General features: G+C 39.7%; 1 protein-coding gene across 1 annotated transcript in view; it reads right to left on the reverse strand.

The window, feature by feature from the left end:
- The window catches only part of SPAG16 (sperm associated antigen 16), a 401,084-nt gene that overhangs the window by 136,604 nt on the left and 237,597 nt on the right, over nucleotides 1-26,883 (reverse strand). Inside the window, exon 13 of the mRNA XM_065637592.1 lies at nucleotides 20,361-20,487. Within this exon, the coding sequence (XP_065493664.1) occupies nucleotides 20,361-20,487 (127 nt within the window). The remainder of the gene's footprint in view (nucleotides 1-20,360; nucleotides 20,488-26,883) is intronic.

The following is a 26,883-nucleotide window of genomic DNA, read 5'->3' on the forward strand; positions in this document are numbered from 1 at the left end:
CAAGTTTCAAGAACATTATTATAAGAACTGTCATAAATAAAAAGTACTACCTACACAGCATTTTATACCCTGCAATAGACCGAGCCTCTGTTGAAATTTTACTCTCTAATGAGAATGGAATTAGTGCCCATTGTAAAATGTAGAAAAAAAGAAGTACAGTGGCACACATGGCTGAGAGCTGTGAGAGGAATCCTGATACCATGTTCAAGCAGAGCAAGGCAAAAGCAAATTCCATTCCATTACTCAGATACAGCGAGCACTCAGCATGACTCTTGGCCTATTATGTATGTTTTCCAGGTCGAAATTTTCAGCCACATGATTTTCATTAGTAAAGAATGAAATACAACGGAAAGGTTGTCTTTTCGGAAGACGCCATTATATTCTTTTTTAAATGAGAAAGGCTACTTTATTTTTTTTCTATGCTTTCAATGTGATTTGATTATAAAGCCCCAACAAAAATAAACCACTGTTCTATATTTTTCTCTTTCTCCTTTCCTTTCTCCTTCATCACTACGGACAGTATAAGTAGTTATTCCTAGATCTGAGAAGTAGAGCTCTTTCTTTAATTTTATTGGGTTTGTAATTTTTCAATTTAAATCAGATCTTTCACAGAATCGCAGACTGGTTGGGGTTGGAAGGGACCTCTGGAGATCATCCAGTCCAACTCACCTGCTAAAGTAGGTTCACCCAGAGCAGATCACACAGAAATGTGTCCAGGCGGGTTTGAATGTCTCCAGAGAAGGAGACTCCACAACCTCTCTGGGCAGCCTGTTCCTCTGGCACCCCAAAGTAATTAAGTTTCTCCTCATATGGAGATGGAACCTCCTGTGTTTCAGTCTGTGCCCATTGACCCTCATCCTATCGTTGCGCACCACTGAAAGGACTCTGGTCCATCCTCTTGACACCCACCCTTGAGATACAAACATTTCCTGATTGTTGAAACAGAGACACAGTAAGGGCTTTATTTTAATTAGAAAAAAATGCATTTAACAAAGAGAAAACTCAAAAGGAAAACATATGAAGTGCTTTACATGCAAACGACCTACTACTCGCATTCCATTTCTGCAAATCTTCAAACAAAATTTTTACATTTCAGCCAAAACACTTTGGCTTTGCTTTTGCAGCTAGCTCCACCGGGCTTGTGTCCTTCTCACCCTGATTCCGCGCAGGGAATGGGCAGGGAGCAGGATGCCCTGCACTCCCCCTCCAGCCAGTGGACACTCCACGGCAGCACAGGCTGGGCTGGCTTGGTCACCTCGATGTGTCAGGGCTCTGCCCTTTGTGCCAGCTGTGCTGCCGTACAACAGGGTCACCGTGATGACATGGCAGAGCTCAAGAATAAATTCATGTCCTTGCATGTCTTCAAGACACGCACAGGGCACCTCTTATCCATGGTAAGAATACATGGGCAGAATAGCCTCTCGGGTCTCGTCGGGATGTCTGTCTACCCACTGTACGAGGCAAGATGGCACAAGCAGCATTACATTTTGAGATATCATGTTATGTTCATTTTCTCTTCAGTGAACGGAACTGCAAATAAATGACTCAGAAACCAGCATGAAATGAGGACGTATCACCAACAGGGTTTGCTAAACATTATTTGTTCGAAGAAGTAACTCTCTTAACAATATATGACCTATGACTAATTTCAGAGGTCAAAGTGATCTTTGCCCTCCACTGTGTAGAGTATTATTCTTCTCTAAAGAAGTCCAGAGGTTAATGAATAAAGTGTCAGCAAAGAAATGGGACTAAGCAAGAAAATGCTTGTTCTTGGGCTCTGCTATAAATAATGCTCTCATTAAAATTCTGCCTTGGAAGAAAGGCAAGTCCATTAGTCTAGGAGCTAATTTTTACTGGCTCCTTAGATGTATGCATATTAAAAATTCAGCTTTTATAATTGCCAGCCATCAACCACCTAGTCAGTGCTGTTCTTGGAGTTTTTAATTATTTACTTCATTTGCATAGACACTCCAATTTATGATCAACCATTTAGTTATCAAGGGACAGTTTTAGTAATTCCTCTTTTACATTTTTATTTATTCCTTTTGTAGCCCCAGCAGGAGCGCTGAGAGGGCCTTGCCCAAGTTATGCTGCGGTGGGACATGCCCACGCCGGCACCAGCAGCCTGTCACCGCCACGTGTGCCCGTGCTTCCTGCATCCTCTCTGCTGGGGCCAGGGCAGCACACACGGTACGGCCACGCAGCGTCTGCTGAACGCCCATATCTCCCCTCAGAAAGCCACAGCAGGGTGGCAAGGACGGTGCTCCTACCCCATAACTTAACCTCCTCCTCCTCAGCTGCTGAAGGTCCCTGCCTGGCATCATGGCCACAAGAGAAGGGAAGAGCTCACACTCAGGAACGTGCCACCTCTTTGCTACGGGTGCTCTGGCCCAAAGCTGGTTCTCCTCTGGAGCTGTTTCCTCCTCCTCCCACAACCTTGCTCTGTTGTCTGAGGATACAGTTGCTGCAAAACCTCCTCCAGTACCATCCTTCCTCATCACAGACAGGTCCCAGCCTTTTTCTGTTCATACCTCTAAGCAGACAGTACAAATTTCTCCTCAACATCCTGTCTGCCCAGCTCTTTGGATGCACAAGAAGAAGAGAAAACATAGGAGGACGCAGGCTTTGAATAGAATGAGCTCTGTAGTGGCACGGGAGCACGCCTGACCCCCCTGCCCCGGGCAGACAGGCTGCGCTACCACCACTAACACACCCTTCAGCTGGACATCGAGTCCCTGGGCACCACCAGCCCAGAGACAGCTGCGAATCTTGAAAAGCCACCATTTTTTTTTTTTTTTGTTCGTCCTTAAAAACAACTAAATTATCGAACAAAAGATGTGTTATCTGTCTTCAGCGTTAACGACAGGCTCCAGCAACAATGGGAATGATTGATTTGTAATCCCTGGTATCATTGTGCTCCTCCCTGGGTACCACCTCTGACGGCATTTTGCAGACAGGATACCAGACAGCAAACGCGAAGGGAGCAAAGCAGCCTTGCCTGGCAGGAAGGGACTTGATTACCAATCCCTCTTTCTGCCAGGCAGAATTTCTTTGCTGCAATTCATACTTTTCAATGGGCTGTCTACAGACAGCCTCCAGATGGCTTTGGGGGGAAGTGAGGGCAATGACACTAGAGATTACAAATCAATCACTATTATAGAGCCTTTTATTTGGTAGAAGCTTCCGAGCAGAAAACAGATACCAAAAATATATAACGCATCCTGATTTTTTGTTTGCTGTTTCCTTTCCTTAAGCTTTTTTATGCCCTCTTTTCTCCTGACACCACTGCTTTCTCTTCTTTCACTGCTTTTTACTTCCACCTTCTGTGGTACATATTTCTCATTTATACTTGATTTTATCCTTCTATCATCTTTCTCACTGCTAACTTGCACCATCCATAGTTACCTGATATGGAAGTAATCCATGATCTTTCTACTCTATTCTGTTGTCTCCCCTTTCTTTCACATCCAGATCTTTCTTCTCAAAAAATGGGGCAGTAATGATGACAGAGAACAAAGCAAGGTCTACCTAATTTTTATTGTCTTGAAGCCATCTCATGTATCATTCTGACTGCTTTTGCTCATAGCAGTATGTCGGGTTTAGTATGATATGATCCACACAATAAGGAGAGAAGGTGACAACTGGGTCTGGCAAAAGATGATTGTAGCCCCTCAGCCGCAACATAAGCCACACAAAGCTCCCCATCCGTCAGGGCGCACCCACGCTGCTGGGCACTGCAGGTGACACAAGTGACGCTTCTCACCAGCGCATTAATTTTATAAGGGAGGTCACGGATGGAGTCCAATCCAGCTAGAAGAAACATATATTTATTCCAGAGCCTTCATATGAGAATAGTCCTGAACACCGAGCACACAGACCTGATTTTAATGCTTGCTTTATTGCTCTAACTCGTCCTCTTATCAACAGAAGTGTTGTCAACTGGAATAAGAGAGATAGGTATTTGACAAAACTTTTGCTGAGGGAAATAAAGACTTTTTAAACAATAAACCTGATCAAGATACAGGTCAGTTTAAATACATCAACTGACATGCATTTGGTAAAATAAGTATCAGAAGTGTTGCAAATCACCTTTTAAAAAGCTTTGGTTTACTAAGTCAAACCAAGTTTGTCAAAGTTGTCAAAGGAGAATATTTCAAAATTCTGGTGACACTACAGTTTGGTTTTTCAGAACAGATATTTTATCCATGTATTGATGCACAAAGTTTTTGAACTATTGCCTTTTCATCCTAATCCAAGCAGGAAGTTTTTTCCACAATCTAAGAAATATGTTTATTAAAAAAACACTTCCTCCCAGGACTGGTGTCCCTTTATTGTTCAGAGATCCAAAACTAGGGTAGAAAACTTGGATACAGTTCTCTCAGAAGCAGATTTTTGCCTGCATGGAACATCCACTATGAATTTTCAAGTACACCCGCTACCGCAAGCGACACTTCCGAGTTATGACGCCACTACCACAAGGTAGGATACACAAATCGGTTCACGTCCATCCTGTTCTACCACCAGACGAAATACCACAAGCAGATAGTAGCAATTTTGTAGTAAGACGAGAGCACAAAGCAGTGGGCTAAAGACTGCAGAGGAAACACTTCCCAGCGAGGGATGAGAGAACTGTGAAACCAGCACGGCTCATCCAGCTAAGAGTGAAGCTGAGATCCAATGTGTCTTGCTAAAGAAATCAATGCCCTTCACATCTCATTCAAACTCTTGAGAAACACAGTGAGATGCTGGAGGATGTGGTTTTTTACTTAAATTTGTTCCATTTTGGTATATCTCCAGTTGTACAGTATTAAGCTGAAGTCAAGTGAAAAGAAAGCAGCTCTTTTGGGGGCGCTGGCACTGAAACCCCTCTGCTCCCTGCCAGAGGATGAAGACAATGTCCACTGGGATGCTGCCTAGCATATAAGAGAAGTTTTTAAAATAAAGATGTTTCCACAGAAATATTTGGGGCAACCAGCATTTTATAATGAAATTCCCTTCCATTAGATAATTCCCAAACAACTTTAAGAGAGATTTTGTGTTTAGGTTTCTAACACATCCTTAATGTCTATCATTATTTGGAAAACTATGAACAACAGTAATTGTGTTTATTGATTCAACTCTTGGAAATCTTGAAGTTTTGACAAAATATTGCTCCTTATTATGCCATTTCTGACAGTTGAATATTGCTGAAAATAAATAGCAGGCGATTATTTTAATACACTCTTACTGCACATTACTTTAGAAGATTGTTCTAAATTGCTAAAGACAGAACTGATTTATCCAAACAGAATTATTTAATACCAGTATGGATTAGCATTATATAGTCAGGTAGGCAGAAACTATGGACAGAAACTATAACCCTTTTTCCATTGCTTGTCTTAAATTAAGAAAAAGAGGGCTGGCTCTAGAACAAGTCAACACATTGAATTTTATACCAGAAAGAACACATCCTCCTTCAAAAATCTCTGTTAATTTGGTGATTCTCATAGAGCAATTTGATGATATTCAAAAAGCTTATATTATTAGACACTATCTGAAATCTATGTCACTTGCACCTGAAGGCATGATCAGTTGTTCTAAGCTCATATACACAAGGGAAGTAGATTTACAGAAGAGGAAAACTTTTTGTGTGTGTGTGTCTGCAAATGCTGGCAGTAAGCCACTGCTTTTTGGAATCTGGAATTTTATGCCTCTATGTTAGGCAGATGTTTATCTAAATCATTTAAATCTCTGTCTTTTCTGTTTTAAACACATTTAGTATTACAGGATGCTCCCTGAGTAACATCATACATTAAAAGTTAATTAAGAGGAAGTTAAAGGAGACGGAAAGTAATTACTTTTTTCATACCCCCAACAGACATTTATTTCATTTTGGCAGGTTAAAAATGAGAAAATTTTGAATAAAGGTGTGAAAATCAGCAATACGTATTTTTAGGGAAAAGCTTTATTATACATTTCCTTGCATGCTAATTAGGAAATGCAATCCACTTGCTAATGTTGAGTGAGACTAGTAAGAAATATAAGTTGCTTCATGAATATGTTTAATAACCAAACTTTTCAAAAGTGGCATGTCTAAGTCAAACAGCAGGCAGTTATGGGCTGTCATCACAAAACCAACCCACTTCTGAACATTACACTAGAAGACACTATTTACGGTTTCTTAAGTTATTATACAATGTCAAATAATAACATCATTATCATTTTAGGTTTAATACAACTATTTATTCTTGAATACTACTTAACATGTCTGAGAAAGCAAAATATATTTAGAAAAATGCATGCACACATACTCTCCCACACTCATACACGCGCACTTGTTAACTTGCAGGTATGTATTCAACAAGTGTTTAACTCTCATTTATAGCAAAGTCCCACTGCACTGGAAGCACTAGGATCTAGATTAAAAATAAAATGTTGATATCAAGATGTGCATTTTTCCTCCAGAGAAAGAGTAGTTTCTGGATTAAAAAAATAAAAAATCTCACAAAAGGAAAAAAAACCACATCAGTCTTGGCCACAGCAAAGCTGCTCTATTTAAAGTAGGACAGTTACTCTTCTAAAATAAAGCCCTAAAGCTCCAAAGATGTTCCGTGCCCTGATGTCAGGAGTGCACGCGTGCCCTCATGCCCGGCAGCCTGATCAGCCGCGGGGTGGCCTCAGCCAGCCCAGCACGGCAGGCGCCCATGGGGGAATGTCAGCCCTGGCCACGCTCCATTGAGTCCCGCTGAACCTCATCATCACGGGTCACGTCTGCTGCTCTCGGTGGCTGGGGGGATTTGAGACACGAGGCTCCATGTTTTTCAGAGAGGAACTGACACAGGGCTGATTTTTAATAACGTGATTAAAAGGGAACAAAAAAATCAGAATACTCTGCAAATCCATGGCAGATCTCGCGAAATCAATTTTTCAGATTTGGAAAGATTTTAGATGGAACAAAATTCACAAGAAAATCTGCCCTTAAACCAAAATTATTCAAATACGTTACACAGTTTTTCCCAGGATAAAACTGCGGCTTCCTCATTTTTTTCCCCTCAAAGCATCTTGCATTTCTTGTCCTACTTCCTACGAACCTGACATTTTTTGAAATTCGGATTATACTCATTTCAAATATGACTGAAACCTAACAACACTTTAAGCGTGGAAAATAAAATACTTAGGCCCCAAGTTTCTTATGTGAAAAAATCTGACTTTAAGTTACCCCACAGCCCTTCTCTGTGATGGTGGCACTGCAGGAGAGCCACAGAGACAATCATAGAATAGTTTGGGTTGGAAGGGACCTTCAAAGCCCATCTAGTCCAACCTCTCTGCCATGAGCAGGGACATCTTCACCCAGATCAGGTTGCTGAGAGCCCCGTCCAGCCTGGCCTGGGATGTCGCCACAGATGGGGCATCCACCACCTGTCTGGACAACCTTTTCCAGTATTTCACCACCCTCGTTGTAAAAATTTTTTTCCTCATGTCTAACCGGAACCTCCCCTCTTTTAGTTTAAAACCTTTACCCTTTGTCTTGATGCAACAGGCCCCACTAAATATGGGGGGTGGTGGGAGAACATGCTTGATGAGGTATGTTCATGAGGTGTCCCAAATGCTGCAGAGCCAGCGAGAGCAGATCTTTCCATTTCTTATTCGACCATAGGAGAGAGCACGATGGCCAGGACCAACACGGTTAAGAATGTGGTTAAAATATGATGTGTGTGACTGTATGCAAATCTTCACTAAACACAGAAGGAAAACAAAAAAAACCTATAAAAGTCCGTAATTTTTGCCATTATAAAGATAAACTTCAAAATAAGTAGCAAGTAGCTTTAACACAAGGGCATTTGTCACGAGGCTGCCCATGTCCCGAGGCACGGGCTCTGAGACAAGTGGACATTCTACCTGCATTCCCAAAAATCATCGAGTCTCAGACTCAACTTCTTAGGGTTCCATCTCAACTAGTAAAACCAGTTGCAGGCCATTACTGAATGGGGCTGGAAAGGAGGGTCGGAGGGGTTGGCAGCAGGAGTGGGGTAAATCTGAGAGTGCGATGGGCAGGGGGTCACACCCGGCCTTGCTCTAGTCCTGACCGCTCCTGCTCTTTTGTGGCTTCTTGCTAAAGCCACTCTTTGTTGCTTTCGCAGAAACCAAATATAAAATAGAAGATATTTAAACAAAAGGATGACTGTGGCACAGTCTTATCAGCATACATCACCAAGTACCTCTTTTCCTTGTTCACAGTGGAAAATCGGACCATTGATATTTATTCTAGTCACTGACAAGGGATGATTATGTACAAAAGGTTTGTCACATTGCTAAATTTTGCATCTCGCCTATCAGTTTTGTCCCAGTGTTTCCAATCTGTGTGTGATAAATGTCTTCTTTTTGAAAGGCTATTGCCCTCTATAAAACATTTTTGAGGACAGAGGAAAGAAACAATCAGCTGAGTAAGGGACTGGCATGTAAAATACTATAATTTGCAAAACACTGGCCTGAAACCCACTTGGAGGCAGAGAAGCTGGGCTTGAGCCACAGAAGAGGGAAAACTGGAATGCAATAATTACATATTTATTTTTAGAGAAAATGAAAAGCTAAATAAACGATAAAAGCAGTGTTTACCAGTAAATCCTTTCTGTCCTGAAAACCAGGCTGAGCGATGCAGGAACAGTCAGTTCTCGGGGAATCAACTGGTGGTACCTTTTTGGCAGCACCTTGTTCCTCCTGTGTTGGTGCCAGGACACTTTAAGTCCTGAAACAATTAATTTTAGTAGTACTGCAGCAAACTGTTGCCAGAAATCTGAACTTGAGAGACAAGGAAGCTGCTGCTGAAGCTTGTTCTTCTGCCCGCGCTCTGAGATCACCCCACAATCAAGACGGGCTCTGAGATTGAGCTCCTGAAAAGAAGCTGATGGAACTCAGAGCCTCCAAACACAGCATTTGTGAAGGGATTAGCGCACTCACGACTGGATTTGGCATGGCAGAGTGTGCGTGACTGGGATTTATGGTAGGGATGAGGAATTGCGTGCTGACTGCTTTGATAAATGTGAATCCTTGAGGTATGGCTAATTGCTCTGAGAAAACAAAGGAGATACCATTAAACACAGGAGGAGAAAACACGCAGAGGGAATTCTGTAAGCGATGCCACGGCACTCTGAGGAGCAGCTTTGCCTCCAGATGAAGAATCTGGGCAAATGTTACAACGCAAGAAAACCTGGCTGTTAACTAGAATGACACAGCAATTCACACCACTGATTGGAACACCGTCCTGGTGTTAGGGAAGTCCAGACCAGCACGGTGGCAGAGACAGATCTCTTTTAGTCGCTTCACATAAATTACAGCATGTAATCAGCACCGCCTTGTATTTGTTGCTGCAATGAGGGGACACGTGGGGTTTTCAGGCTACCAGCACAGACTGTTCTCCTCAAAATGAGTCACTACTAGTTTTGATCATTTCACAATTACAGTGCTGTCACATTATCTCATCTGCAAGACAACAAAAGAACGTGCACTCTCCTATTTCTATAGGCAATACTAAATCCCACCAGGGCAGTCTACTGAAGCAATTTTAAGTAAAATTGTACAACACAAATTAGGTGCTGCCTCATTGCTTCTCCTTCCAATAGCCCGTGCAACGTCTCCCCATGTCCGTATCAGTAGTATACAACACCTGAAGCTCCTCAGGACAACAATTTTTCATTCCACCTCCACCATTTTAGCAACCAGGTCTATCTCTCATTTGCATCAATTTAATCCCTTCTAGCAAATAACCCAAAAGACATGAGTGGAGAAAAAGAATTCCAGAAAGAGAAAATTGAATTTGTATTTTAGGACCTCAGCTGAATCAGCTTTAGATTATTATTATAGCACACCATGAGACGGCAAGACCCTTCCTTTTTAATGTCTTCTTTTTTCACACCCTGTGCTGCAGTCTACATCAATAAGAAAGGGTAGAAGGGTAGATGGAAAAGAGGTGAATCACAGAACAGTTTGGGTTGGAAGTGACCTTTAAAGGTCATCTGGTCCACACCCCTTGCAATGAACAGGGACATCTTCAACTAGATCAGGTTGCCCAGAGCCCCATGAAGTGACATGCCTGCCACGCGTAAGCAAATTTCTGGCTGTGTGAGAAAGAAGTATCTCTCAAATTTCATATCAGTTTCATAGCAGACCAGCCATGCTGCCTCTTGAAATAACATGTCCTCAACTATTTATCATGCTTATAAATGTGGAAGCTGAATTTAATTATAATCGAAGAGCTGGATTTTGGCCTTAGATCATAAAATGTGAACAACACCTCTCTGTGCTGTTGCCTTGGGGGCATCAGAGCATAAAAGTGTTTTAAACCTGTGTCTACCTGGAAGTTCTCTGTACATTAAATATGTACTACAAAAATTCTGTCATCTGGGAAATGTTTAAAGTATGAATTACCACTGCAAACTTTCACTATCCATCAACATTGCATGAGGCATCCTTCTCAAAACCGATTTGACAGCCTGCAGCTTTTCCAGGACCCTCAACTACTTTGCAGGTGACACTCAGAATTGACTGGTTAAGCTTTCTTTAAGCAGCAAGACAATATATTTTTTTTAAGCAAATATCTTTCAAGCTCTGAAGTTCCAGTTTTTTGAACACACAGCTGAAGTCATCCCAAAGGCCTGCCTGGTTTCCAGTTCAAGCCGTTTCCCAGACAGTATCTCTCTTGCTATTACGACAAGGACGTGTGAATGCAAAGTCTGAAGAAGCCACCTGCTGAGGCTGTGGGGAACCAGAGTGGGAATAAATCTATACACAAGCAGTGACGGTTAGAAGGAAGTAATCTATACAGAGCAACAGACTGATTCATCGCCAACGTTTTGACTCAGTATTTACCAAACTGGATAGCTATTTTAAAAAAAATATATTACTTACTTCACGATGTTATTGTTAGTAGAAAGGAATGTTATTGTTAATAGAACAGAAACTGATTTGTAAGTTTTGTTTTGGTTTGTTTGTTTTTTTCTTTAACAGATGTTTTTGAGAATGCACAGCCACAGTCATCATGTCATCAGACTTCTGAAACTGAAGTTCTTACATCTATGTCTGGGAAGGGACAGTGGAATACGTGGTTTGATACATAACAGCTCATGCTTGGAGTAGAGAATCTAGTGTAATCATTGAATTTGAAAAGTAAAAACCCATCATAGCATATTCTGTGTAGACAAGTGTGTCCAGACGTCTTATTTCAACCTGACAGAACAGCAGCTCTGTACTTAGTAGCCCATGAAAACAGCTCATGGGGAATCCAGATAAAAGGCAAGATAACAAACCACCCACTCTTTTTCTTCAGCATCACATGGCAGAGCATTGTAGGCGTGCAGGTGGAAAGGCAGACATGCTAATCCACTAAGAGGACCTTTCATAAAAAGTTCACGTCTATAATCTGCTTTCCTCAATTAATATGTCAGGAAAGAAGATTCCACAATTAATTGTGAAAAGGAAAAAGAGCATTTAAGAGGCAATGCCTTTAACTTAACAGACTAAGAGATTTATCTATGTCTCACACAACCTGAACAGCACAGTAATTTTTCCCACCACTGCCTTGTCAAGAGCAGGATTTGGTTCCGAGCAAATGTGTTGAAGCAGAAGCTAACTGTAGCAAGCAAGACAATTACTATCTAGAGAAAGCGTTTAGAGTTGCTGTGCACAGTAACTATTCATGAGAGCTGAGTTCCCCAAACGTCTACAAAGCTCATAATATTAGACAACTCATAGATACGCTAGACCTGTATTTCTTTGAGGTACGTGCTTAGGTGAATTCTGTCTCCCGTGATTTAATGGATTTCCCTGTGCACAGGAACGCACATGTTCTACAAGCACAGGAGGTACTGAATACAGCAGGTGTTTTCTTAGCAAATCCCCACACCCATGCCTCAAAGTTTGGCTTAGTTTCCGATTACCTTGTGTGTACAAGCGGTAGGGTGATACTGAACTACATTTATAACGGGCTCCAGAACAGGCTGTCTTCATTCCTATGAACTATTGCACCAATGAGCTACTTTTGCAGTGATATGTAAGACAGACATTTTATACTGAAAGATCTGTGGCAGAGAGTAAAGTATTTGTAATAGAGCTTGCATCTCAAATGTGTTTCCTTCTCTGGCTTGTCAGGACATGATAGCTAAATTTCAGAGATGATGCAAAAGCTGTGACTGATTTTACTTCATATAACATTATGAGCACCTTGTAAAAGGCCCACAGTACAGAAGACAATCAGCGCGAAACTCAGTAGTTCTCCATTCAGGGGAAGGCAAACAGTGCCTGGCTGTGCACCTTGCTTATAAGTGCCTATTTTTTGCTGGTGGATTCCAAACTTTCCATCAGTTCTTAAATCCTTGAGTGTCGCCTCTCACATCTGTGCTGTCAAAAGCAACAGTGTTAAGTGGTCTTCTGGAAATTTTCTGGCAAACACCTTTGTGTTTTCCTCTCTGAGACCTTCACATCTATAAACATCCATGTACCAACTTGATTGTCCTCTAAAAATTTCCCCTTCTCATGCCTATAAAAATGCTCCTAATAAATGATCTTTGTAGTTTCTGATGTTAAACGCTAACATAATATTTTCACCGAAATTTTGCACTCTCTTTGGCTGAAGCTTCTGGCTTCTGCCTTTTTTATCAGCTGTCCGGAGCAGACGCATGCTAATGGTTATGTACCTTCTACTGCATGTCACACAATGGAAGCCTGGTCTGGGAAGAGAGGTGTTAATATAATATCAACTAAGAACATTTAGCTATTATTTTAAAGTAATTTTGGTATTGCGTGGCCAGTGGTAATCTGGTAGGAACATTATTACACACACACACACACTAAATTGCTTTTTTACTAATGACTCATTTGTTTTATTCTTTCCTCTTTCAAAAAAGCGATTAAGTTGAAAATGACTTTTCAAATATTGTACCTATGGACCGATCTTTCCATTTTTAATTACTTACTTTGCTTTAATTGTTACATTAGAAACTATTAAGAAAGCAGCCAGCTTCATAATCAATAATTTAATTAGAGTTTTAGGACCAAGAAGTCAATGCAAATGTTATTCTGCAGCCAGGCCTTTCCCAAACCCTTTGAAAGAACTTTATTCCCATTTTGTTTAAAAGTGACATTGGTGACATAAAAATTAAATTCATACTTACTGCAATATATCACGCACACACATTATAGATATACACAGGGAGCTGGTAAGAAGTTCAGATTCGGGTCAATCTATTTGCTGCCCAGACAGGAACAGAGCCTGCCTCTCTCGCTTCATTTCTAAATAATCAGCGACACAGCCAAATGCCGTTACACTGCACGCTCCGACAGAACCCACTCCTGGCACAGCACGCCAGGAGCCATGCTATCTAAGTGTTTACTGGAATCTATAGCCAGACCTTTCCTCTGGCTAGAGCTTCAACTATTTAAATTTATCTATTTATAGGTCTCTAATTACTACTAATATTCTAAGATAAGCAGCAGCAACTGAAAACCGATCCACTCTAGCTTTACAACTGCTGAAATCTGATTCAATCAGCATTGAATTAATGCCCTCCTCCATTCCGCTGCTGCCTCTCTGCCTGTCCTTGCAAGTTTACAACAGTCAGTGATACATCACAGGGAACTGTCAGCGGAGCTGTGAACTGGACGACCTGCTGCCTGGAATATGGATGTCCCTCATTTGGAATTACAGGCATGTGTTTCACATGACAACATCACTCCAAAACGCTTTGCCCAGAAGCAAACCCCTAGCTGGTAAGGCAGGCTGCAGAGGACCCTGTTCCTCGATTCGCAGGTAGCAGCTGAAATGACTGTGAACACCGCAATGAAAGGCGTTACTTTAATCTAAATAAATAACTACATCACTGCCAATATGAAGTCCTTCAAACATTTCACGTGAATCAGAAGTCAAGCTGGATATCAAGCTTTAACAAACAGAACTTTCTTGACTTCTCAAAGACCTGTCCTTGAAATGAAGAACGTAGCTTTCCTCCGTTGTTGAGACAAGGCAGAGGAAGACAACGTTGTAAAAGGTGCTGCCTTCCCACCAGCAAAAGGACTCTGAATTCCAACAAACAGGCCCAGGCATGTCAATGAACAGGAACAGCTTAATAAAACAGTAATTATAACCTCTTAAGAGTCACTAATTCACCTGGAGCTTTGCAGAACAAGGTAACTTGTCTGAACTAAAATGTTTAGAGTCTAATTTAAACCTAGTTTAACAGGGAAAAAAGCCCATGAGATCAACTGATTATACAGTTTGTTAAACTTCGGATTTAATGGTTTGATTTGTGAGCAGTCAAGAAGGCAAGAAAAAGGAGGGACAAGTCAGTACGGGTAGGCCAAATCGAAGACAGTCATAGTTCCAGCCCGAGGGTTATTCCAGGGACAGCAGCAAAACACAGTTTGAAGGGCAATACTTTTCCTACCTCCCAGGAATTAAAAACCAACCAAACAAAACCAAAAAAATGCAAGAAGACAAACCAAAACACAGCAAAACAACAACACAGGATACTTAGGATACTTTCTTGCTTGCATCTGGGTCAGCTGATCCAAATATGCAGAGTTATATGTTCGTTATTTGAAATATTTTATCTTAACCCACCTTTTCCCACAGAAGTTGTTTTGGAGAAAGTTGGAATGTAGCATTTTAAAAAATGATAGTGACCATATCAAGGTTTTTTCTCAATTATTTTTCAAGATTAGAAAGAAATCAAGACTTTTTCCTCAGCCATATTTTTGGTTTTGGAAACATTGGAAGTAAGTCTCTAGGAAAGCATCCCAAACAGATTTAACACAAAATTCTTCAAGTTTTACTTTGTCTTTCCTGATGTTACTTCTTGGAGAAAACATAATCTGTATTCACAGCTAGCAGTTCTTGATTTCACATTTTACTATGACTCAAATTCCTCTTTGTATTAGTACAGAGAGTTTTAAAATACAACCCCATTATTTACAAATATATCGAACAGACCCAGGAACACAAAATTTGTTACATTTCATGCCAGGAACTGGACTTATCCTTGCATGTCCCTTATTCAAAGTGAAATAATTCAATTACACTGGGAGATTCAAAGTTTGCTTGGAAGAGCTCTTCATCTCCAATACTGATGACTTCAATCTTTGACCTACTTTTGAAGAGGATTGACTTGAACCATAAACTGCCTGTCAAAGAATTTTTAAACGATCCATCCTGTCTGTCCACTCTGCTCTTGAATTCATTTCTCAGGAGTTCAAAAGGGTTCAAATAAAACTGACAAATCCTATGCCTCGAGGGTATTCTGACTGATAATTTTGTGTCTAAGGTGTTTACTTGGGGATAAATCAACTGGACTAGGACAAAAAATGTAAAGATAAGCAGATTGGCTTTCAAAGTAACTCCCTATGTGCCTGTCTCATATGTCTGATTCTTTAACACTCTGACATTTTTCTTGAATTTGCCTCATGAATGCCCACTCCAAATGAACATAAAATCTCCCACCACAGATAGGCAGCATCCTCATAAAGAACTGGGGGTTCCCACATACTTTAAAACTACTGACAAGAGTTCTGACAAAATCCATGTTGAAAAACAAGTAGTCTAAAAGATAATTTATATTTCACTTGAAGAAACAAAAATTAAAAAGCTTATTTTCGGGGATTACTAATTTGAAAATTACTATATTGTGACAAAATCAACACTGAAAAACAAGCAGTGTAAAAGGAAATTCCATTAGAAGAAAAAAAAAGGTCATCTAAGGAAATTACTAGTTTGGAACAATTTCACCCAATTTAATCAAGTAAAAGATAACTAGCTTTCAGGCACAATCCAGCTGTAGCAGGAACCACAGCAGGGTTGTCCCATGCCATAGACATCACCCAGTGGGGAATGATGGGCTGTACTGTGAAGGAAAAAACTGCAAGACTGGTGCTTAGATCAGCATCGTTGTAATTATTCTACATCCATATGAAAAACATAAGCAGCTAAGCTGTCATCATTAAAATGCTGCACCACAGCTGGCAACCTTAGCAGAGAGCTCAAAAACTGGTGTACGTAAGTATTTATTCTCTGATAGGACACAGTGTGAAAAGCCCTTTATATAGCAACTGTCCTTAAATGACCTGTGTGCCTTTTGCAAGACCATAAAAATGCAAATTCCACCACCCCAAATTCTTGGGTATTTACTCTGCCATTTTTTTGAACTCGCAGACAGATCACTTCAGGATCTAAAAGTCTGTGGGGTAGATCATGAAAAGCCAAAAAAGAGAAGTCCCAGGCAGTATCTTGCCCCCCCCACCTGTCACCACTCTGTAGAACGAGGGTGGTGGGGTCATTGGGGACCCCAGGAATGGCGGTGCTGGATGTCAGGGCTGAGCACCCACTGCCATTTCTCCAACCAGACGGGGCCCAGAGACCTGATCGCATGGAAACTTCAACACTATCAAACCTTGGCTAACATTCGAAAGCCATCAGCAGAAAATGATAGGCAGACACCGTGAGTACAGAAGCCTCACTGTATTAGGAAATAATGCTTTTATAAGGGCTGTACATAACACCCTTTTTATCCAATGCCACATTTAAAGAAAAAAAATCCGGCCCTAAAATTACATTCATCTGCCTCTCCTACTTTTCACTGACTACTTCTTCTTAAGACCTTTCTGCCAGTGTAATGTACCGCTGCTCTACTCTACAGTGGCTGTACCACACTCACAAGCCATTTCCAGGGCTTAAGAGAGAAGCAGTTTCTTCACACCCATGAAGAGATACCCCTGCACAAGCCTGAACAGAGGCTCTGCCTGGATTCCCACTGCCCTCCCTCGCTTTGTGGCCAGGGGGAAATTTACACTGGTCTTTGAAGGAGTCCGATGGCCACAGCCAGATTCTGGCTTGATGAGAGTAAGTTATTGCTGGGAGGTACTGGCTGCTAGTAAGGCAGGATTGTGGACAATCTCATTCTGCTTTTCCTTTTTTTCTTCAGATTGGTGTCTGCATTACTCATCAAAGACCACACTACCCCAGAGCTTCTAACTTTTGATTGTGCTCTTCAGCCCACAAATTACTGTTAAGGATAAAATTTGATGCACAGAGCTAGAATTTGCATCCGGTCGCTGTTCTGATGCACTGCCTTACCCCTATTTAAGTCATCTTTGACCCAAATAGTAATAAGCTGACATGCCTGATGCCTTCCTGTGTGGTTGTCAGGGATATGAGTTTGATAGTGGGGTGGGGATGGATCCTTTCATTTGTGTTATATGCCTGCAGTCTAAGTCAACAATATAACCTGGATAATTAAAAAATGAAACTACAAGCACTTGAATACCAGTGATCCCTAGAGACCAAAATGGACAGTTACCAAACAATATCTCGAATGTTTAGTATTTCACAAAATCAAGTAGAAAAATAGAGCATTGTATGAATCTAAGTTTTTGCAGAGCTGTGCATGTGCTCAACTTTATTGACAAGAATAGCATCAGTGATGTGAACAGGACTGCCCAGTTAAGTACACAGACAAGTCTTCCAAAATCCTTGTTGGACACATTCCTTAGGGCGTTACTAGTGAATGCTGACTTCTAAATGACAGTCACCACACAACTTTTTCAAAAAAGAAATATCCAGTTATAGAAACTGACATTTCAAAAATCAGAAAGCAGATGAGATAGTTACTAAATCAATAAATTTCAAACATGTAGAATGAAAAATGTGAGTACTTTTTTTCCCATCTATTTAATTATTTAAGTGTATAAATATTTGGCATTTTAACTGTCTGGAAAAGAGCAAAGATTCAGCTTGGCTCAAATGTTATCCAGACAAATCTGACTAGCCCCAAGAAATTACTCCTCAGAATGTGGGAGACACAGATGAGTGGCAGACCTCTTATCATGAGAAGAATTAACCCAGGGAGGTGAACTTGTACTCTTGGGGTCTCATGTTCTTTTGCACCTCTCACATTTATCATTGGACACACTTTGCAATTCATGAGTAGAGATGCTCACTCTGATGTGTCAGCAAGAAAATATTCTGGTGAAAAGCCAAAATACGCTTGTCTTTCTCTGAAACTGGCATAAAGAAAACTAAATTCTGCAGCTTATCTTGGCACGAGAGCCATCAGCTTTACTGGCAAGAAATTCCTACCAATGAATTGCAGCCTCGGTCTCATACATCTTAACTACTGGGAATCTGGCACAGTATGAGGATGGTTCCCATCCAAATCCAACACCAACTCCATATTTTCTCGGAGAATGTTTGGAAAGAGCCAAAATCATCTAAATACTATTCATCCTTCTGTGTTCTCGTTTCCCTACAGGCAACATATATCTTAGGTTTAAAATTACAGTTAATGTGCTGTAGATTTTTCTGAACCACTAGCTCTGATCCTATGTGATTCAGGGGGGAAAAAAAAAAAAAAAGGTAATAGTATATGTTTCAAAAGTCTGAAGGTTGCATTATGGCTTAGTAATTACAAAGATTTATGTTCCATTCTGCCCCAAATCCAGAGCTCATTGTCCATTCAACTTGCACCGCTTTGACTTACAGTTCTCTGCATCCATTATCTTTAACAATAAAGAGCTCACTAAATTTAATGATTGAAGAGCAAGATGTGATTAATAATATGAATCTAATTTATGAGAAAACAAACTGGAGTATGATTTTCATGTTTCATTAAAATTATCTTAAATGTACTCCTTAATGCTAATTGATCTCACAGAGGTGAGAAAATACTCTGTTCCAAATTAATGGGAGAAAATCATTCATCTTCTTTCTGGAGGGAACATTTAATATCATACAGTATTTAGAGGGAGATAGCATCTTCACAGTGATTTCACCACTTAAAGTGATGCAAGATTTCCCACTGAATAGGGAAACAATTCAACAGAATAAATATACAACAAGATGCCATACACAATGTTTTCTTTTCACAAAAGCTTTTCGTATCTTAGCAAAATTACCCGAAGCTGAAAAACAGTGCTGGTGAATGAAAATTGAGCAGGATTTTTCCATAAATTTATCAAAGAAAAACTCTTTATAATTCTGTTAATTTGCTATGAACAGGAGATTATGGAGACATTTGCAATATAAAGTTCCTTGCAGGATTTACTGAAAACAAAACAAAGAAGAAATCTGTTTTTCCACTGAGTTGCTCGCTTTGTTTCTATTTCAATATATTTTTTTCTCTTTTTGAATTATTCATACTTGGATGTCAAATATTCTTACAAACCAATGCATTTAAGAATAATGAGCCTTGACTGGCTTCATTTTAACTTGTTGTGCTCTATGCCCAGGATTATTATTAAAGGACCATCTATTCAGTCTGTTTCTATGATCCATAAATAGAAATTGCCTAATGAGCATCTCAAATATTCCACTGTCATTTTCATGTCAGTTTTTCTTATCCTACATTTGTATAGCTCTGATGACAACACCTATTAATACACAGCAATAGCTCTTTGGCTCCTTCCTCTCAAATCCCTTCCATGAATACAACCTTTGCTATTCTGGGCTGGATTCTTGTATCTTTACACTGTTTGAGAAATGCAAAATGACCATAATACCAACTGAATTAGCAAAATGAGAATTTCAAGACTTGGTCTATGAGAAATACGACAACAGAAGCAATAATTATTGAATATTCTGATGAAAGAAAAATAATCCTATTGCCTTGTTCTCATATTCTACTTGAACAGGATTTACATATTCGGTCTGCAAAGCAGCAGGGACAAATACACTCTCCAATGTACTAAATCAATTTAAACTCATACCAAAGAATGAAGGTAGAGAAGAATAAAGGAAGAGATGCAGAGTTTCTGACACTACCTGCAGTGATATATGATGGAGAAAATAATACATATTCCATGAGAAATCAGTAGCGAGTTCTGAGGGGGGCGGAGAGCAATCTCTTCTAGAGGAAGAATAAATATATTAAAGTTCTACACAGCTTGTGTTTCTCCTTTGGCATTTCCCCCATTTCCTTTGTACGTAACTTCAAGCACACATCAGCACTTAGAAAAGAAGCCCGGCAAAACTGACCTTCAGCTGCTCTATCTCTCGAACTGATACAGCGCAGTGTGCAGCAATGCCGTTTGCCAGACCCGGACCATCAGCTCCTAAAACCACCATCAGCTGCTAAAACCATCACCACCTAATAAAGTCTACCCCTTTATTCAGTGATCTTGGCACATGCCCATTTGTTGCACTGTGAGGACTCAGTCACTTCAGATGTCAAGGAAATGTTACATGGTGATATTTTTGGTCAGAAGATAATAGCTGTGTTAGTGAATATTCTATTGCCATATCAACCTCACTTTCTATTTTAATTTTACACTGGCTTTCATTTTACTCAGACCATACATGTCATCACTTTGCTTGAATTCAAGAAAGACCAAGAAAGACTGCTCACCGTTCTGGCGTCCCAGAGAGATAAAGTCTTGTCAGCAGAGCTAGTGAGAATTGTGTTGGAGAACGGAAGAAACTCAATGCTGTTGACTGAATCTTCATGGCCACACATTGAATATCTGCATGTCTCACTGCAAAAGAAAATAACAGAAATATAGCACTTGCTATTCAGGGTAGTAAGAGACAAGTTTAGGTAAATTAGTAACATATTTCATGTAGCTTTCCTAGCTACTCTTTAGAAAAAATGAACATTGACAGCTATTCATCACCCAAGCACTACACCACACAGAAAATTAAAACAAAACAAAACACAAACCAACCAAAACAGTTCGTGTTTGCTTCCCAGTAATGAAGGCTATAGCAGGCAAGTCAAAAGAAATTGAGAAGTGGATTTTAAAGGATTGAATCGTAAGGAGCAACAATGAAAGCACCACTTCACATTTCCTGGGTTCATCCTCGAATACCTTGTTGAGGTAGAATTTAAAAGGAACATGGATGAAAAGGTAGGATAGGGACAGTTTCCTTTTTAAAGATACTTTATTCCTTCTTGCTTACAAAGGATCTTAGAAATCTATAGCATCATGCCAACACGCACCCTGAAGAAAGCCAGAGTGCTGGCAGCCTGACTTTCTTCTCAAGATCTGCAGAAAGTCTTCGAGAAACTAAGTGATGTCTGGGAGATCTTCACTGAGGGTAAGACCTTGTCACAGTGGACACTTGGGAGACCTTCTCGCGAAAGAAGAGGTCTCTTACTATAGATGGGCCCCATCAGTAGCTATTATAAGCTGTAACTTCTTAGAGCAGATGTGAGGAAACGGAGGTAAACCCCAAGCACTGAGGTCTTTACCATGAACTACCCGCAGCTCAGATGGAATTACTCTGTGACATGGTTCTGGAAGTTCTTTCAAGGCTGAAGACTTCCAACTATCCCACCTTCTCCCAGATGATCAGCTATGAAGTAACACCCTCGAGGTTTTTGGTTTGCTTTCCTTTTTTTTTTCAAATTTTTTGTTTTCTTATCTTTTAAGGAGTTAATTTCTGAGACAACATTATTGAACCTTCTCAGTTCAGGGTATGAACCTGATACAGATGGAACACAAGATGGGAAGCTTTTCCTAGTGTAAGGAGTAGAGATACCAACCACTATGACACTACTGCAGAGAATTACTTCTCTCACAAAACAGCCTGAAGTTGGCTACATAGCGATGATCTTACAAAAGCTTTTTGGCTTCTGTTTTCTGCATGCACACCAGAAAAGAACGTTCCTTAAACCATAGTCCAGGAGAAGAGAAGGAACAGTACAAGCATGCCTCACCAGGACAAGACACAAGGTAACAAAAAAATCTGGGATTATTCAAACTGAACCAAACAGCAAAGGCTTGTCAAGTACGTTGAGATGGGAGACAACCAAAATGAACTGGCATTCACCACTCGTTATGGCTGTACACAGGAGCCGCCTGTGCTTCAGTCTGTGATTTCTTTAGATATATGTGAAGCTTCATTAATTAGCAGTGTTTGTGTTCTTGTATCCTGTGAAAACATACATAGGTGAGCATACTATGGAAAAACCTAATCAATGTAATTCAGTGGCAGTTCCATCCTCTTTGTTCATCTGAGTCAAAAATAGTATGAAAAAATAAAAGTCAACAAGTCATAAGAAATTATTACAGCTTTCAGTGAGAGCTCAAAATTTTATTCCCTGCTCATGTGATTCGGACAGTAGAAACACACCTCCCCTGAGCTGGCTGCTGAATATATCATTTGGACTTGCAAATTATATTACTGGGTGGCTCTTAACTGAGAAATTTCTTACAATATTTATTAAGGAAGCTGTCAGTAGGAGGAATTAAATACGGTTTGTTTTTATTTTTTTTCCTTCCTGCCTATATGTCACCAGAAGACTCTTGGAGCTGTTGCAGGCTTTGTATCAACAGCACAGGAGATCAGAATCTGCAGATCAGATACAGGCCAGAAGAGCTAATGGGTTTTGATGGACACTACCCCTGATCTAACAAAGTGACTTCTCAGACCTGTTTTAATGCCTTTCCATTTGCCAGACTGAATTGCATATACTGCGCTGAGCTAAACACCAAGCCTGTCCCCACAGAAGGGATAGCAGAAGGGAGATAAGTTGTTTCTGAGTAGAAATATTATCCAGGAAATATATTTCAAAGGAATGTTAGATTCCACTGGTATAATTTTACAGAATCTATGTTTTTCTGTTACAGATAATACATTCTACTATTCAGTATTATCTGTTATATAGACTACATGTGATATTTTATCACAAGGACTCATTTTAAATTAGTCATAAAGTATTATGGCTGTTAGAGCTCAGTGCACAAGATATCTGATATGATCACTTGTTTTACGTCAATAAAATAACTTTAATAAAATATTTTTTTTGTTTCACAGTCTCATGATGTTTTAGACCACAGAACATGCCTTTTTCATCTCAGATCACATACTTTTATTTCTGTGTAGTATGCCATTTTTTAAAAGTGAACAATGATCTCCTGCTTGCCTGTTACAATGTAAGGACTTTGAGATGCTGAGCAGTTTCTGACAAGTAAAATCCTGCTGTGTATTTTGGTGGGCATTTATTAGTTTTGAAAACATGGACAACTTTACAAAACATATGTGATGTTGTTCCACTAGAAGAAAACAGGGATATTTTCCTGAAATAACAGGATATATGTATGTCATTTTCAAAGGCAGTAGAAAAGCATCTTCAACCTGCTTGAGAGACCTTGGAGTGAAAGAACACAGGAAAAGGAAGGAAAGTAAAGAAAAAAAATTTGTTTGAGAGTCATTGACTTAAGATATGGACCATCCCATGCAGACAGGCTGCAAGAACAGGCTTGTGAGAAGTTAATTAGGTGCCAAAAGCAGGAAGGCCCATTGAGAATCCCTTAGCAAGGTGAAAATGGACTAAAGTGATGGACCATGACAGCAGCAGAAGGGAAGGAAATGATTTGTACTTTTCCATCAAGAACATAAACACCCAGACCTGATGCAGTTGTCTGTCTCTCTCCTTGCCACTTCCATATCACTGCGTACTGACGAGCGAGCTCTGGCTCTCAAGATTTAATTTACCACTCTGGTAACTGACTGATATTTCTAAGAACCTCCAACTGCTACATAAAATAAACTCATCTTTCCTTCCAACTGAGATATAATTTCAGCAAGACTGTCCTGTATACAAGCTATCTTTCGGTCAGAAAGGAGAACATTTTATTTACATGTTCTTTTTCCACAAAAAGAAAAAAAAGTAGTTGATAGGAAAGGTAGAGCAGCACCCTGTTTTTCATGGAAGCTCATATTTGTATCCAATGGTTCAAGTTTATCTACATTAGAATGAATCCGCAGCAACATTCATTATCTAATTTTTTTTTTCCTCATTATGAACACATGGCCTTACGGATATAAGTTTCACCATCTCTGAAGATTTTAGTTCAGAAGAGAGGGAGGATCATCTATGAATAGCAGGTTAGGCATTTGCAGCACTCTTGTTACTTACATCCAGAGACAGAGGTCCTGAATAAACAATGCCACTGTACAAATACTGCTCAGTAGTTCAGCATTTTGCAGATTGCATTCTAAATCTCATCGCAGACAGTGATTCCAACCATCATCCTTTACCTGTGTTATTACTACTTTTTCAATGTAAAACATCAGTTAACGTATTTTCTTGACTCATGACTAATTATCCTCAGTGTTCTCTTTTTCTCTGCAAAGTCAATTTCCCTTCCCTTAAATCCAGGAAAGGTAATGACATCCATCAATAAATCAGCCTTTATTCTACCTCACCGGGTTTCGATTTTTCTTAACAGGTTCAAATAAACATGGACAGGCTGTTACAAGAAGCACACCTATACCATGAATGTTGGCATTTACATTAATCATACCATTATCGCTATCACTAGCTCAATGGTGACGGGAAAATTTTACTTGTTCTATTCCTAGAGACTTTGAGAATCACATTCCAGAATGGTTCATTCAAATTCAAAAGGCCTTTCAGTAAATCTGCATTGAAAACAGAAGATACAAAACTTTTCCACTCACGTAACTCTTCATTGAGTATTAACAGGCTGCTGTCTCTACACTAACATACAAAAGCAGCCAAATAATGCACTAGTTAGATATTTCATCAACTGTACAATAATTAAAAAGAAAATACAGATAGTTGGGTAGATTTCTCTTACTCTGTGTACTTTCTTGTCTTCACAGATGGAGTTAAAACACAGTAAAGACAACAAGCCAGCATGCCCTGATGGGAACATTTTACAGTTGCCTGGTACATATTTATTGCTAAAGGCTATATAGGGCACAAAGCATTGGAGAACCTGCGGTGCTCCACACCAGCTTAGTACTCATTTCCAAAGACATACAGCAAACCAGAGCAACAACTGAGATTACATGTTGCCAATTCTTTTGCTATTTAAAACTGTTTTTTAAAACCTACCCCAACACACAACACATGCTTACTAGCAATCCTACAAAAACAGGACAAGCTCTGCCATCTTTCTTGATTTTTTTTTCTAAAAGCATGTGCTTTCTTTGTTCAGCCCCAGTTACCTATTTGATTGCTATGCCATATTAAATGTCATTTCAAGCATAGTAATTAAAAGCACCTATATAGCAAATCAAAATCAATAAGATTTTACACATGTACTTTTGAGACAGTGCCTCTACCAACCATCTTTTTACGTGCTTTCCAAAGGACTATATTAAATGCACACACACTCTCAGACTGCACTATCTTTCCTGATGACTACTCTCTCAAATGGAACAAACACTAAACTAAATCCTTTATCATGTCTATTGAATAATATTCTTCTATGTAACCTGCAATCACCAGCAGGTTAAACGTCAAGGTAAATGACACCAGAAAGTCACCTGCTATGAAGGTGGACACATTTGTGAGGAAGTCTTGTAAGGTCACACAACCATCAGCCTCCAATCCTGTTATAGTGGTACAATTGTAACAGTTAAAGGGAAAATACTTTTAACAAAACTAAATCCTATCACTTTCCCATTATATGGCTTTATCTGCACAATGTGTTTAAATTAGGCATAGAACTTTTCCAGCCAAAATCAATGGGCAAGTATAGCAAATGGCTTTGGCTTAAGACATTAAAATGCCAGTTTGGTTTATGCTGTTATAAATGCATCCTATCATGTCTTTACATTTTATGACCTCTATTTTATTTCTAGGTAGCTTCACATATGACATATCCAATTATTCATGTCAAGAATGTAAAACTACCAGTATTTCAGCAAAAAAGTGCCTACCATCATTTATGACAATGATATTTTTTTCCTGACCCATTATATCACTAAAAGTAACACATTTTAAAAGACATTGACATATGAGGACACTTTCTCTATAAAGTACATTTGTGTCTGAAAAGATATATGCCAGTATGATGCTGTCAATATGAACCACTTTGTTCAATTGTTACTTCTCTTCAATAAAATGAAACTCTTGAAATTGTGAACATTCATTTCTGCCCTCTTTCAAACTAGTGTTTGATGCCTTGAAAATACAGTGCTAAGGTATGTGCTCCTACTACTTTGGTGAAAATGTAAAGATTTCTTCTCTAGTATTTATAAACATTTAGAAAGAAAATATAAATTAAATCCCTCTCTGTGTAACTTATCTTCATACTCAGCACTCATGGAACGTTTTGATCTTCGTAATCTAAGTGCTCTGCAAAACAAAGAGCAATCCTCCAATTTAAAAGAAGCTGTAAGTCAGGTTTTCTATAGCAAGGGTCAGTTTGCAGAGCTACTCCTGAGTTATCAAAACACATGAAATTTCATTATATTGTTGATTTCAGATAATTTCAATTGTTAGACATTCAAATTCACAGCAAGCAGAAGCAGGATTAAGTATTAAACCTTCCTGTCATCACTCACATCAGAGGCCAGGTAAGACTGGCTGAATCAAGGAGCATGGGGTGTAAGTCCTGCTCCCACTGAAAGCACCACAAGGTTTGCCACTGATGTCAGCAGGAGCAGGATTAGATCCAGGTTTATCACCACAGGAGCCTGACAGCTCGTACTTTTGGTCTAGTGCACAGTAAATTGAGCATGTAAAACAAACCTGATCGCTGAAGCAGGATGGACTTAACCGGTAAGTTCAAGGGCGCAATTCTTTCCCCTCCTCTGTCCTTTCCCCCTTCTGCCAAAAGTAAAGCAAAGCCCTAGCAAGTAGGAAGGCTTCGCCAAGCATGAAAGAATCCCAAACATATATTTTTAAAAAATATTTTCTAGGTATATAAACAAGCATTACTCACCTGACTCAGCAAGTTTACAAGTCTGCAACAAACTACTCTTACGTCCTTTTCTTAGACCTCCTTGAGAAACAGAAGAACTTGGAAGTCATACTCTTAAAACATGGAGGTTCTGAAGTAGAACAAATTGCTTCTTTCAGTTAAAAGGACAAAAGTCAATATTAATAGTTACATTTTCACCTTGCTTGAAGTTTTGAAAGGCTGCAGCACTTTATTTTTCAGAGCGCA

The sequence above is a fragment of the Caloenas nicobarica genome, chromosome 6 (assembly GCF_036013445.1).
Source record: "Caloenas nicobarica isolate bCalNic1 chromosome 6, bCalNic1.hap1, whole genome shotgun sequence".
Classification (NCBI taxonomy): domain Eukaryota; kingdom Metazoa; phylum Chordata; class Aves; order Columbiformes; family Columbidae; genus Caloenas; species Caloenas nicobarica.